The sequence below is a fragment of the Oncorhynchus tshawytscha genome, linkage group LG28 (genome assembly GCF_018296145.1).
Source record: "Oncorhynchus tshawytscha isolate Ot180627B linkage group LG28, Otsh_v2.0, whole genome shotgun sequence".
Classification (NCBI taxonomy): domain Eukaryota; kingdom Metazoa; phylum Chordata; class Actinopteri; order Salmoniformes; family Salmonidae; genus Oncorhynchus; species Oncorhynchus tshawytscha.
Window position 1 is genome coordinate 15787346 of NC_056456.1, and position 15926 is coordinate 15803271.

The 15926-nt window shown below is 41.4% G+C and overlaps 1 protein-coding gene across 2 annotated transcripts in view; it reads left to right on the forward strand.

Moving 5' to 3' along the window:
- The first annotated feature begins 7940 nt into the window (after positions 1-7940).
- Positions 7941-15926, forward strand: part of klhl14 (kelch-like family member 14) — a 50200-nt gene continuing 42214 nt past the window's right edge. Inside the window, exons 1-2 of one of the 2 annotated variants that reach the window (XM_042307619.1) lie at positions 7941-8548; positions 9439-10342. In XM_042307619.1, the coding sequence (XP_042163553.1) occupies positions 9462-10342 (881 nt within the window). In that variant the 5' untranslated portion in view covers positions 7941-8548; positions 9439-9461. Of the gene's footprint in view, positions 8549-9305; positions 10343-15926 lie in introns of those variants that run through there. The other variant, XM_024392242.2, reaches the window with a different exon arrangement.

The window sequence follows — 15926 nt, forward strand, 5'->3', positions numbered from 1 at the left end:
TCTTACCAAAACCCCTCAAACTTTGTCTTGTGTGTTGGTATTGTGATTGTGTGCTTGTACCTTGAGCCTGGGTTATATTTATGTTATGTGTGTTCGTGTTGTGTCTGTGTATGCTGTGCTCTTTATGTGGGATTGTGCTACCTATGCGCCTGTATGTACAGTACCATGCCTCTGTGCTGGTCAGTGATGACCTTGCCTGAGTTGCTGGACATCGATGCATGTCCATGATGTACAGGACAGGACAGTCTGTGCTATGAAGGGCACTGTATGTACTGTACTGTATATTTACGGTCAGGTTGTATTCATATTGTTCCTGCCATCCACCAGAGCGTTATCAATGTAATGGTGTGAGCAATAACCTGGTAATAACCTGATGATATTAATAAGGTCTTGTAATGGGACCTATATCCATTCTAAGGTCGGAAACCAGACTGAGCATGTCTGTCCATTCATGCTGTGGACTGTGGTGACTACATCATCAGCTAGGATGACCTCACGGACTGTGTGGTGACTACATCATTCGCTATAACCTCTCATTTAGCAGGAAGTAGTATTTTCCTCTCAATCAAAGAGCTCTTCTAAATGGGAGAGCTTATGTTTAGTTTTGTCTCCGGGGTTGGTCATAGCAGCTTGCCATTGTATTAATCATTGTTGGGGAATCCAAGGGGTGTGGATAATACAGAATGCACTGGTTGGTCCCCATTTGTTTTACTTGTCAGTGGAGTGAATAATTGGGAGTGCTGACAATATTAGCCACAAAGAATATTCTAAAAGATACAACTGCGAGAGTAAAAAAATGAAAAGGCATAATGTCCGAGAATTTTTCGAATCAATATGACATCGTGTGTAAGGTCCTCGGTGCTAAGAGCATTTACTATGTCTGTTATATATTTTATAATTATATATCAGTTCTGTCCTGTATCACAGCCAAACTCTGCTTTATGATAGAAAATTATGCTATACATCCCCTTTCATACTACTATGGTTTTAATCAGTTTCGTAAAGTACTTAAGTAAAAAATACTTTAGAGTACTACTTAAGTAGTTTTTTGGGTATCTGTACATTACTTTACTATTTCTTTTTTCCAACTTTTACTTTCCTTCACTATACATTCCTAAAGAAAATAATGTACTTTTTACTCCTTACATTTTCCCTGACACCCAAAAGTGCTCGTTACCTTTTGACAGGAAAATGGTCAAACTCACACACTTATCAAGGGAACATCCCTAGTCATCCCAACTGCCTCTGATCTGGTTGACTCACCAAACACAAATGCTGTGATTGTAAATAATGTTTGAGTGTGCCCCTGGCTATCCGTCAACAAAAATGTAAAAAATAAAATTGTGATGTCTGGTTTGCTTAATATAAGGAATTTTAAATGGTTTATACTTTTTCTTTTCTTTTTGATACTTAAGTATATTTCAGCAATTCCATTTACTTTTGATCCTTGAGTATATTTAAAACCAAATACCAGTATTTTACTGGGTGACTTTCACTTTTACTTGAGTCATTTTCTATTAAGGTATCTTTACTTTACTTTTCCACCACTGGTTTTAATTGACATGAATACTATAGGGACTGGACTGTATGTTCCATTTAAATGATTGATTCTATAATTTGGTATAAAAAAAACATCTTACCAAAACTGGAAATACAGCATTTGTTTTGCAGATACCACATTTTTTTGCATCCCTTAAAAAAAAGACATTTGTGGCTCAACAGCATTGATACAATTTGGGGTGGGGTAGTGAGGGGTTTGCTAATACAATGGGACTCATCTTACAATTCTCCCAAGGAATAACTATCAGTCGTGCAACAGCAGCTCCAGCGTCCCTAGGTGACCGCGCCACTGAGCCCGTGCTCGCTCCACCGCACCCCACTCCACGTCTGCTGCCACCCTGAAGGTAGATGCACCACGCGGGGGAGACTGCACATTGGCACCCCCTTTCTCCCCCCAGCCTCCAGCCCTCACACACCACTCTAGTCTACACCACCGTGGCTTTGGTTGGCCCCTTTTGTCCTCCACACCTTGATGTCCTCTCCAGTCTCCACCACACCTCTTCCTGTCCCAGTAGCCTCTCCCTAGGTGAGTCTATCCTCCCTCCGTGTCACTTCCCGGTCCCCTCTGTCTTTCCCTCCTCTATCGCTCATTCACTCTCCTTTTGTCATTTGAGAATGCTCCCTCTCTCACACACACACCCACACACACACCTACACACACACACACACACACACACACGTACGCTCCTGTGTTCACTCTGGAGGGGACACCGCCTGTTCTTCTCTCTGCTCACCTCCCGGCTGCTGGCTGACTCTGTGAGCCGTGTCTGTGTCTATGGTGCCTACACTCCGCCATGTGTGAGGATCTGGGGGTTTCAAAAATCAGCAGCAGGCCCTCTCCATGGTCCCAGAGTTACCAACGGCAGCAGTAGAATTAATACACGGTAGACTTTAGATGAGTACTAACACTAACTTTTCGCTGACATGAAACCTGTACTGTAGCAGTCCACATGAGTTGATAATTTTATATACATCACAGATTTACTTCTCCTTACAGTGACGTATTAGCAGCTGGTGCTGTACAGACAACCGCACCTTTCACTGTGTAAATGAGGGACTTCCTTCCCATGGTTATGGATCATTTTCAATAACAGAGCAGGCCAATAACTGACTTTGTTTATAACTGGAATAGTTTGTCTCCAGCAAATTCCAACTGCTCTTTTTGTGACTAGACTGTGCAGAGTGGAGATGATTGAACTGGTGAAACTGGCGTCGGAGACAGTTAACAATGCTTAAGGTTCTGGAGCAGTGAATCAAATCAAATCAAATTGTATTTGTCACATGCGCCGAATACAACAATCTTACCGTGAAATGCTTACTTGCAAGCCCTTAACCAACAATGCAGTTTAAAAAATAGAGTTAAAAACATATTTACTAAATAAACTAAAGTAAAAAAATGTATAAGTAGTAACACAATAAGATAACAATAATGATGCTATATACAGGGAGTAGCCGGTACCGAGTCAATGTGCGGGGGTACAGGTTAGTCAAGGTCATTTGTACATAGGGGTAAGGAGTAAAGTGACTATGCATAGATAATAAACAGCGAGTAGCAGCAGTGTAAAAACAAAGGGAGAGGGGGGTGGTCAATGTAAATAGTCCGGGTGGCCATTTTATTAATTGTTCAGCAGTGTTATGGCTTGGGGGTAGAAGCTGTTAAGGAGCCTTTTGGTCCTAGACTTGGCGCTCTGGTACCGATTGCCGTGTGGTAACAGAAAGAACAGTCTATGACTTGGGTGACTGGGCCTTCCTCTGACACTGCCTAGTATATAGGTCTTGGACATCAGGAAGCTTGGCCCCAGTGATGTACTGGGCTGTAGCACCTTACGGTCGGATGCCGAGCAGTTGCCATACCAGGAGGTGATGCAACCGGTCAGGATGCTCTCGATGGTGCAGCTGTAGAACTTTTTGAGGATCTGGCGACTCATGCCAAATCTTTTCAGTCTCCTGAGGGGGAAAAGGCGTTGTCGTGCCCTCTTCACAACTGTCTTGGTGTGTTTGGACGATGATAGTTTGTTGGTGATGTGGACACCGAGGACAACTTGAAACTCTCGACCTGCTCCACTACAGCCCCATCGATGTGAATGGGGATGTGTTTGGGCCTCCTTACCATGAACTGTATTTGTCCCCCACTTTATCTTGAACTGCCTTTACTCACACTAATAATATCCCTCCAACAGGAGTGAAACTCTTCTCAAATACAATGAAAGCCTGCAGTGATTAAATAAAGAGGAAAGTGTTTGAGTTTACAGTAGACATCAGATGCAGAGGTAATTTGAGGTTACACCTGGGAAAAACTGCAGTTGCTATCATATTGTCAATGAAAGCTGTTAAATCAATAGTAACTGATCATAAAACATGAATTGTACACCTATTATGTACAACAGACATTCTGTATGGAATTACTATTTGATGTGTATAATTTATGCACATTAAAATGGATAGCGTTGATGATCAAACACAAAAAAATTGGTGTACATACATTTTGCCACATAATGAGATTTTAGAAATGTGCTTCGCATCGCAAAATCTTCATATTTTATTCATTTTCCAAAGATTTTTGGAGAAAGGAAAATAAAGTCTTTAACCTAGAACACTTACATCGAAAATCTCTAAATTAGAACTTTCCCTCTGATCCAAGGTTGCCATACCACCACACTTAGTTAACAGAATATTTTTTACAAACAAGATGATATCACCCTCTCCATGATATTAATATGATATGTTCTGTGATCTGTAAACAGCTGGTTATCTTGCTTTTCCATGATAAGAGAAAGTGCTGAGGATTTCCGGTTTGTGAGCACATTTGGGCTGAATCTTTCACACGTCACAAATTGCAGATGGGAAGCAGTGATCTTGAACAGCCGATCACATTTCCGTGACCATCTGACACCTTCCATTTAGGAAAATAATACTTTCTATCTTAGCATACCCTCTGCTGCTGTTGCAGCAGCCAGCAAAATGAATTATGCCTGGTAGACTTTGTTATGCTTTAACTTCCAGATAGATTCTCCATGTTTTGTTTCATTGGATTGATTAGATGAAATGCTTTAATCTTTTATCTGTTCATTCTGGGCGGTAATCATTTTAGCAGTTTTGTATTATTTCTGTATTTCTATGTATTGCTGTTGATATGCCTATCGCCACAATGTTATTTCCATTATTGACATTGTGAGAGCGTCGATATATTTAGTGATATCTTTCACAAAAGTAAACAGCTTAGCTCACATTTTGTTGAGATGCACAAAGCGTATCGCGTTCACATTTCTTAACCATTCCTACATATTTCACACAAAATATGTTTTCTTTCTCTGCATATCCTCTATGTAGAAGAGCAGTGGGCAGCAACCCTAGTCTTTGACAGCTACAGGGTGTCAGCTTTTCTTTCAGCCTACCACAAACAGAATTGATTCGGCAAATCAAGGTCCTAATAATTAGTTGATTATTTCAATCAGGTGAGCTGAGCTGGAACAAAAGCCTGCATACCCTGTGGTTCTCAATTACCAGGACTGAAAACCACTACTAGGGTTAGCCCCAGCCTTAGAGCTCACACTAAAGCTCAAAACACATTCATATATTCCATACATAAGCAGTACATCAATAAGTCAACTCTGGTCAACAGAAGTAAGTTGATATTCCGGTCAACAGAAGGTCAACAGAACTCCGGTCAACAGAAGTAAGTTGATATTCCGGTCAACAGAAGGTGAACAGAACTCCGGTCAACAGAAGTAAGTTGATATTCCGGTCAACAGAAGGTCAACAGAAGGTCAGCAGAACTCCGGTCAACAGAAGTAAGTTGATATTCCGGTCAACAGAAGTAAGTTGATATTCCGGTCAACAGAAGGTCAACAGAAGGTCAACAGAAGGTCAGCAGAACTCCGGTCAACATAAGTAAGTTGATATTCCGGTCAACAGAAGTAAGTTGATATTCCGGTCAACAGAAGGTCAACAGAACCCCGGTCAACAGAAGGTCAGCAGAACTCCGGTCAACAGAAGTAAGTTGATATTCCGGTCAACAGAAGGTCAACAGAAGTAAGTTGATATTCCGGTCAACAGAAGGTCAGTTTATATTCCGGTCAACAGAAGGTCAACAGAAGTAATTTGATATCCCGTTCAACAGGAGGTCAACAGAAGGTCAACAGAAGTAAGTTGATATTGGAATTATGTCTTGAGGTGGTTGTAAAAGCATTTTGCTTCTGTTTGATAACAGAGTGGATATAGTGTTCAATCTTATTTTTCAATTACCTTCCATAAAATAGATTGTAATTCCCTCTTCAAGGAATACATACGGTACAGTGTATGTAATATGAATGTGACAGATAAATATGAGTTGGGTTAACTGGTATAGAGAGAGTTGTAAATCACTGTACTGTGATTCTCTGTCTCAACGGGTTTAATTAGTCCAGAAACTCTTCTCTTGTCTGATGACTGACCCCCCCCACACACACACACTTCCTCCCTCCCCCTCTCCTCACTGTAACAACCTACCACCATATAAATGCCCTGCAATTTGAAGACCAGTGGCCTCAGGAGACTGAGTTGCTACAAATAGCTGAAAGAGTTGGAAATTGTCATTTCATAGCACTAGAATGGCTCGCCTGAGACTTGCGTAATGCCATCCTAATTGACTGTTGTATTTTCTTTGGCAAATATTATAGTATATTATAGTTATAGACATACCACAAAATGGGTTATAGCTAGGCACTAGAATGTGATTATACTGTATGTTGAGTCCTTTGGAAGGATTGAAGTATAACCAAAATGATTGTGTTTTAACATGATAAAACACTAATTCATTTAACAATATCTAGTGATGGACAATTGCTTGAAACATGTACAGCCAAAGCACCAGATGAGTACGCAGGATGCTCAGATGGCCTGGTTCCACTTTACAAGAACAAATGGCTCTGGTAACAACATGATCTTATACACCACACTGAGTTGAGAAGTGGTCCTGTCCTGTTGTCAAACATTCAACCATCAAAAGGCATCAAGAAGGATTATCTTTGAACAACGTTATAAACCCACTGTTTGCGTGGCCTGCTATTATCTGATGGTTGCCTGTGGTGTTACTCTATTTCATAGTACGTGAACAAGCCCATTTATCCCTATCTGTCATTTTCGAACTTGTGAGGAGGTATCTGTCAGTTTTCGTCCCAGGGGACAACTGGATGTGCAGGTTTTTGCTCCAATTGAGCTCTTCATTTAATTGACAGTTCAGTCCAACCTAATAAGTGCTTTAACAGATTTGAAATTGATTTGCTTGAAGGCTTTGTTTTCACCGTTTACTTTGTGTGAAATACATGTTTGATTGACTTGCTTCGTTACACATGGCCCCTCGATATGACAATTGTGATGAGGCATACATTTTAATGCAGCATATAGTCAATTAAGAATGACAATTGAATTGTAAGTGATAAGATACGGTACTACATAGTGGAAACACCAAAAAGTTGAACCAGACAGTTCTGGACATAAGATGTTACCGCCCAAGATGCGTGTAGTGTTACAACAAAACTTTTAGAAACAGAATTATGTATGGCTTTTTAACATATGTAACATGCTCATAACAGTGGATGTGTTCAAGAGCTCCTTCATTGAGGCCTTGAAGATGGCTGACTCATTGACCCACCTGAATATGAGTTATAAAAGACCAAATATCAGACAAATATGTGGTGTGTCTTTATTCAAGTTGACAGTGCATCTGTACACCAACTATAAGGTGAAATGACTTACAAATGCTGTCAAAATAGGTTGAGGCCTATTTTGTATGGGCTCATTTGTAGTGATGTGTAGGCGGAATATATAGAAAGAGTATCTACTTACATCAAACCTATCCACACAGGATGGATCATGTGAGTCCGGTTCATATTACACTCATTCCTTCTATTGTGTAGGCTCTACAGCAGGACTATATCCATGCAGGACTATATCCATGCCACAATAATTAGTCTATCAAGCTACAAGTATCTGAAAGTTAACTTCTGCTTTTAGATAATAATATAATGGATGTTTTTATGCATAGGAATTTAAGTTGATACAATGTGGCTGGTTACTGGAATGATGGCCTTATGATTTGTCAAACATAGAAAAATGTGTTTCATAATTCAATTTTGACAAGTATTATACATGTAATACGATACTCTATGTTCAAATGTGATGCATATAAAGCACTAAAGTTTGTATAGAGCATCTTTTGAAGGACTAAGCAGGAGCAGAATGAGATGAGGGGTTATTTTGGTGATGGAGATTAAGGCAGCCTTTTTGTCATTTGTGCGAGACAAGCCATTCATCCATCCAGTTCACAGCCAAAAAAAGGCTGGTCCCAGAAATTAGCAGTTTCAGCTCAGCAGCAAAGTCGTCGGGCTGTGAAGGCAGAGAGAAATTGACTAATTAGCAATGCGCACTAAAACTTGACGGTTCTCTCTATAACAGCGAGGGAAAGACTCGGTTTTTCTCCCCCTTTCTCTTTTCTTTCTTCCATAGATGTTTGAAATCGCAGTCATTTACGCTCGACAGTTTTTACAATAGCCTTGAGCCATAATTTTGCGAGTCTCTTCAGCATCCATACCCCTGCATGGTCTCTCTCCACCGGCCATGCACGACCGTTTCTCTCCCCAACCGTGGATTTCCTATTACTCTCGTTACGACTCACTGAGCCCCAGGCCCAAGGATAATGATGTGTTGTTTCTTGGTAGCATAATTTGTCACACGTATATTTCTTCTTCTTCTTCTCTTGCAGAAAGCACAGCTCCCTCTCACACACTCACACACTTCTTGTTAATTCAGAAGAACAAATTACCAACGTCAACAAATAACCTGAAATAGTGACTTTATGAGTTGAAATCAATCATTATTTTGAGGCACCGACCATAGACTTTTAAAGGAAAGGAATACAGCAAAAGAAAAAGGAGAACAAAGGAAAGCCAAGTGAGAATATTGGGAACCTAAAGCTTTACTTTCTTTTTTTGTCAAGATCGTAAGTCAGGTAAGTTTGGCTTGTTCTCAAGCAAGCTGCTCACATCATTTAGTTGTGACAGGCGCTTTAGAAAATGTGGCGACTATGAAACGAGGTAGTACAGGACGCTTATATCAAGTTTACAAACATATTTCATACAGTAAATGCATGTTTGGCGTTATACAGCAACATACCCATGTGCGTGTTTCATTTATATGTGAGGGATAGCTGCATTGAATTCATAATTTCGGATACTCACGTCTGTATAGTCGTAACTCAGGTATAAGGGAAAACGCACACGCACAGTGATGATGTCGGCTGTGTGAGGGACAAACTAATTGCTTTTGTATCACTCCGTGCGTGCATTTGTGGATGTGTAAATTTCCTCATTGTGGGAGTGCAGCAAGATAAGAGGAGAACGATAAGTGTTAGCTGAATGCTGCATAGTATCCGTGCACGGCACCGTAGGGGTTGCCTTTTCCTCTTATCCAACAACTTAAATTGCGTTATCGAAGATAAATAAGGCGATGCAGCATCTCCTATAATATTTTGTTTTGACAGTGCGCTTCAAACAACAGCGTCCATTTAAAATGATCTTGTCTTGAACGACTGACAATATCAAGGGAATAGCACATTATTGGGACTATACGTTTTTGTTTTCTCTTCCGACCTGAGCCAAAGTTCAAATGATACCGGACTGAACGATATTGTTCACTGTAGAATAATATCGGAGGGAGCAGCATGACGGTTTACAAGTTCAGTCGTGTGTATATCCACCATTTAACCATGTTGCTCGGTATAACGTGAAGGTATTAGAGACAATTCCATCCTGACTGTAATGATGATATTATGTTATGTTATTCACAAATAAATGGGCTAGCGGTAGGCTAAATGGCTTGCATGGTGTATTTGTTGCCTAGGTGGCGTTAACAGTCAGGAAGTCATGTCCAGATCCGGTGATAGAACCTCCACCTTTGACCCTACACACAGTGACACCCTGCTGCACGGGCTCAACCTGCTATGGAGGAAACAGCTTTTCTGTGATGTGACTCTCACTGCCCAGGGACAGCAGTTCCACTGCCACAAAGCCGTGCTGGCATCCTGCTCACAGTATTTCAGGTCTCTCTTCTCCAGCAGTCATATGCTCAACAACGAGGGGAACAACAACAACAAAGACCAGGGGAGCAGTGGTACCCCGTCTTCCTCCCCAGATGACAAGCTGATGGCCAGCCCCCGGTCCATCAACAACTTGGTCCTTCAGGGCTGCTCCTCCATCGGACTACGGCTAGTGCTGGAGTACCTGTACACTGCCAATGTCACGCTCTCCCTGGACACTGTGGAAGAGGTGCTCTCGGTCAGCAAGATCCTCAACGTCCCTCAGATCACCAAGCTCAGCGTGCAGTTCCTCAACGACCAGATCTCTGTGCAGAACTACAAGCAGATCTGCAAGATCGCGGCGCTGCACGGCTTGGACGAGACCAAGAAGCTGGCCAACAAATACCTGGTGGAAGATGTGCTGCTGCTGAACTTTGAGGAGATGTGCGCCATGCTGGATGCTCTGCCGCCCCCGGTGGAGTCGGAGCTGGCCCTCTTCCAGATGTCGGTCCTCTGGCTGGAGCATGACCGGGAGACTCGCATGCACTATGCCCCGGACCTGATGAAGAGGCTGCGCTTCGCCCTCATCCCGGCCCCAGAGCTGGTGGAGAGGGTGCAGTCGGTTGACTTCATGAGGAGTGACCCTGTATGCCAGAAGCTGCTGATGGACGCCATGAACTACCACCTGATGCCCTTCAGACAGCACTGCAGGCAGACCACAGCCAGCAGGTGAGGACAGATACACACACACACACACACACACACACACACACACACACACACACACACACACACACACACACACACACACACACACACACACACACACACACACACACACACACACACACAAATAAGGGTTAGGAGTGGTGTGTAAGATGTTGTTAGCAAAGGTTAGTAAAGGTACTAATATTGCATACTTGCATATGGTTAGGGTTAGTGAGGATGCTTTAGAATGGTCTACCTTATTTTGCATACCATCTCAATTCCAACGCTACACTATATAACTTAGTTAACTCTTGGTAAAATAGTTTTTTCTCTGTAAAGGTTTTAATTGCAGAACATATGGAGGAACATACATTCAGTCAATAGTTGTACAGTACATTCAGGCATTTCTTCTGAAATAAGAAATTATTCTTATTTCCTATATATATTCCAAAAATATATAGGTCACTCATAACTTAACGTAGGCACACATGTAAAAATATGACATAAGAGCACGTGAACATTTGTGTTGACATAACCTGGGTAGATATATATATATAGATATACCTATATATATATAACCTATTTATACACAACCAGTAGGTATATTTCTTTATTAGCAAGGCATGGAAAACAACTCATGGGTTATAGAGTTATAGGTCTGAGTGATCCATACTTAGGAAAGTTGCTTGGTCTGCCTCACCTACAGTACACAACCATGGGAGATACAGTACTGCATGGCCAGGTATGCTTGTCATGGTCTGTTTGTCATGATGAGCATTTTCAGAGATAATTAATGGACAGGATGTTGACAGGAAGATGATTGATTGGCAGTGCTTTATGATGCCGTTGTTTATAGAACACAATTTAGTTATTATAAGTCTCAAGTATTATGGAGCAATTTTGACTTTTATATTTGTCTAACGTTATCTGCTTCATTCAGAAACAGTAGACTATATGATTGGAAAAATATTCGCACAGTATTGTAGAAAATAGTAATCAACAATTATCTTGCAGATGTGGGGTACTATTTATTTACCAGGGTAATTTCACTATTTATTTCTCACAATATCTTTATAGAGCACATAAGTGGAAATCCAATAAACAGTTTTATCATAAATTCAGAGAGGAAACAGCTGTGATATCACAAAGCTGATTTTCTGTATTCAGAGGTAACACTATTATTAGGAAGTATTATCATGTACATTCACATGATTGTTAAGATGTTACAGCTATGATCTACTGGATATAGCTCATATAGCGTTGGCCAATATGGACTTTTCTCCATGATAGGGAACATTATTTTGTTATCTAAGTCTTCCATATAGAAAATGGTTACTGTGCATTTGGAAAGTACTCCAAAAAAATACATCCAATAAAAAGTTATGTGGAATGGAGAGGGCCTGCATGTGCTGTAGCATGTAGCCATTGCCTCGTAGTCTCAGTGAGATACCCATAGATGGGTCCAGACACAGCACAGATCTAGGGTCTAGACTGCTCATATTCATATCACAATCCACTGTTTCTCTCCCCTCAATGAATTAGCCTTATCTATGTTTAGTGGCCATTTGCAGGTGAGAATAACCCCCCAAAACACGAGTCGGCCAGTATCCAAGTGGGTGCATGAGAGGGCGGTCATTTAGTCAATCGTAAAACGAGAACGGATGCAAATGCCTGGAATTAATGGCCAATGTTGTTTAAACGACTGTTACTTTGTGGTTAGTTGTTTAATTGCATTGCACTTAATTAGATGACTGGACTCAATGTACAGTAAAGTATGTGGCCCTGAAATTGTGTTTCACAAACCAACCCCACAGCTCAAGAATACGCTGCACAATTGGCTCAGAACTATCACATGGAGAGTCTTTGCCAATGGAATAGCAAGATTTTATGTAGTAGTTGATCTACTGTGTATTGTCCAGTCATAATATTATTTGCCTCACTGTATGGAACCCTGGCACCCTGTAGAAAAGTTCTGATGAGTTCACACCTAATTGAACAGATATCTTTAGGCTGTAAACCCTCTTTAGACCGAAACCGAATGAAAAACAAGCTTTATTGAAAGCTTTATCATAAATTCTGAGAAAAAACAGCTGTGATATTACAAAGCTGATTTTCTGTATTTAGAGGTTACAATATTATTAACATGTTGTTACCAAATACATAGGAAGTATTATCATGTACATACGCGTGATTGTTAAGACGTTACAGCTGTGATCTACTGTATATAGCTCATTTAGCGTTGGCCAATATGGATTTTCCACAATGATGGGAAACATTATTTTGTTATCTAAATCTTCCATATAGAATACAGTTACAGTGCATTCGGAAAGTATTCAGATCCCTTGACTTTTTCCACGTTTTGTTACTTTACAGTTTTATTCAAAATTTTTATTCAATAATGTTCTTCCCTTGTCAATTTACACACAATACCCCATAATGACAATGCAAAAACAGAATTTTTGCAAATGTATTAAAAATAAAAAACAGTTGCTTAAGTATTCAGACCCTTTACTCAGTACTTTGTTGAAGCACCTTTGGCAGCGATTACAGCCTCGAATTTTCTTGGGTGTGACGCTACAAGCTTGGCACACCTGTATTTAGGGAGTTTCTCCCATTCGTCTCTGCAGATCCTCTCAAGATTTTCAGGTTGGATGGGAAGCGTTGCTGCACAGCTGTTTTCAGGTCTCTCCAGAGATGTTCCATCGGTTTCAAGTTTGGGCTGTGGTTGGGCCACTCAAGGACATTCAGAGTCTTGGGCCTCCTGGGTGGCGCAGTGGTTAAGGGTGCTGTATTGCAGTGCCAGCTATGCCATCAGAGACTCTGGGTTCGCGCCCAGGCTCTGTCGTAACCGGCCGTGACCGGGAGGTCCGTGGGGCGATGCACAATTGGCCTAGCGTCGTTAGGGAGGGCTTGGCCGGTAGGGATGTCCTTGTCTCATCGCCCACCAGCGACTCCTGTGGCGGGCCGGGTGCAGTGCGCGCTACTAGTCCCCTAGTCCCTACCACTGAAAAACATCTCCACAGCATGATGCTGCCACCACCATGCTTCATCGTAGGGATGGTGCCAGGTTTCCTCCAGATGTGACGCTTGGCATTCAGACCAAAGAGTTCAATCTTGATTTCATCAGACCAGAGAATCTTGTTTGTCATGGTCTGAGAGTCCTTTAGGTGCCTTTTGGAAAACTCCAAGTGGGCTGTCATGTGCCTTTTACTGAGGAGTGGCTTCTGTCTGGCCACACTACCATAAAGGCCTGATTGGTGGAGTTCTGCAAAGATGATTGTCCTTTTGGAAGGTTCTCCCATCTCCACTGAGGAACTCTGGATCTCTATCAAAGTGACCATCTGGTTCATGGTCACCTCCCTGACCCTTCTCCCCCGATTGCTCAGTTTGGCCAGGCGGCCAGCTCTAGGAAGAGTCTTTGTGGTTCCAAACGTATTCCGTTTAAGAATGATGAAGGCCACTGTGTTCTTGGGGACCTTCAATGCTGCAGAAATGTTTTTGGTTCCCTTCCCCAGATCTGTGCCTCGACACAATCCTGTCTCTGAGCTCTACGGACAATTCTTTTGACCTCATGGCTTGGTTTTTGCTCTGTCAACTGTGAGACCTTATATAGGTGACAGGTGTGTGCCTTTCCAAATCATGTCCAATCAATTGAATTTACCACAGGTGGACTCCATGAAAGTTGTTGAAACATCTCAAGGATGATCAATGGATACAGGATGCACCTGAGCTCAATTTCGAGTCTCCTAGCAAACAGTCTGAATACTTATGTAAATAATGTATTTCTGTTTTTTATTTGAATACATTCGCAAAAATGTCTAAAAACCTGTTTTCACTTTGTAATTACTGGGTATTGTGTGTAGATTAGTGAGGAAAACATTTAATTTCATACATTTTAGAATAAGGCTGTAACGTAACAAAATGTGGAAAAAGGAAAGGGGTCTGACTACTTTCCAAATGCACTGTCCCTGGTGTCATGACTGTCCAGAGAATCCAAATAGATCAGGTAGAGGGGGGAGAAAATCTGCAGAGGGGGGAGAAAATAACTAGTGGGGTTTGACATTCACGTCCTGTTGTACATGAAGGGAGAAGATCCAGGCCTGCGCTCTCAAGATTCACCAAAGGAATGTGCTTTGTTTCAACAGACTCTTTTTCCTGCAGAAACTCGCGAATAGTGGAACAATATTTCTAACGTAGAACGTGGGGAATGGTCTGAGGCGAACTATAGAATACTAATGTAATTTTGTTTGTTATTTTGTGATGTCATTAAAAATGTTATGAAGGAAATACTGTAACTTGGAAAGTATACACACTACATATATGAAGTTTCCACACTATGCGTTGTGCATGTAATATTGAAAATGATAAAAGTGTTTTCCATAACTTTGCACAGTGAGTAGTCACCGCCCCGGAGTGAGGTCAGGGAGCGTGCCAGCCTGCCGGAACCGCCCCTTTCGAGCAAAGGGCATAAAGGATGGGTTAAGAAGTTAACACGGGACCAGAAAAGTGTGAAGCTTCAGCTACATGTTTAAAATGGCTTGAACTTTGAATCTCAACACGAGGTGGAGACGATAAACTCACCTCCCGGACAATCACTGGTATGGCGGATTAGCTGTCCTAAGTAAAGTTACTTCGAAAGTGAATTTAACCTCAAACCATCGTATTACGCTACTCTCATCACCACACTGGGGAACCATCGATACGGCTGGCCATTATTTCTTCAAAGAAGCATCTTCAAGAGAAAATGGAAGGAACATCAACGCTGTAGTTCTGTTCAGGACCCAACGACAAGTCACCGTATACCGGATAACTACGAAGAGGGACAACAGTAGAAGACTTGTTGGAACCCATTTCGGATTATCAGAGCCTTACAAGCATGCCGAGAAAATTCCCTACCCCCTTTCCAAGGCTGCCCGGTTCACTGAGAGACCCCCGGCGAACCCAGGCATTTCACGTAAATACATTCATGATTTTTTTCTCAAAGCGGGCGGCGGTTCGTGTGCAAAGTATATGGTTACTTTAGGTGGTAGTAGTTTCTGAATGTTGCAATGTTAAGTGTCTTTGTCTCTCTATCTTTTCTTTAACAAGAAGCCATGTTGTTGTCATTCCGCTAGGGACCTGTTTTCAGCGTGTTAAGTCTCCAGTCAATAACCGGTGCAGAGTGTGTATGTTTATCTGTATTCCCATTTAAGTAGCTAGTAAATAAATAATTCAACCAATTTGTGTAGTACTGAATCATAATTAAGGCTCAGGTTTTTGTAGATGCAAGGTTATGACTGTTCAGAATGACATGATATGAGGTTCTGATTAATACGTTGACTGGTTATAGATGTGACTGGGAAAGACCTTTTAGAGTTTAATTCGGGAGATGGTAACTCTTTAAAGAACCGCTCTTGTGGTGCCCCAGATCCTAATGAGTTAGTTACATGATTAATTGAATTGGGCAACAATTAAACATAGTTAGTTAATTAGATAAATAACAGTCTTCAGATTAATGTTAAAGTCAAGTCACGACAATGGGCTACAATTCAATGACTACCAACACAATGACGTTGTTGGGATTAGTTACAATTGGCTTTCTACTCAACAAAAACGGTTCTCTGTA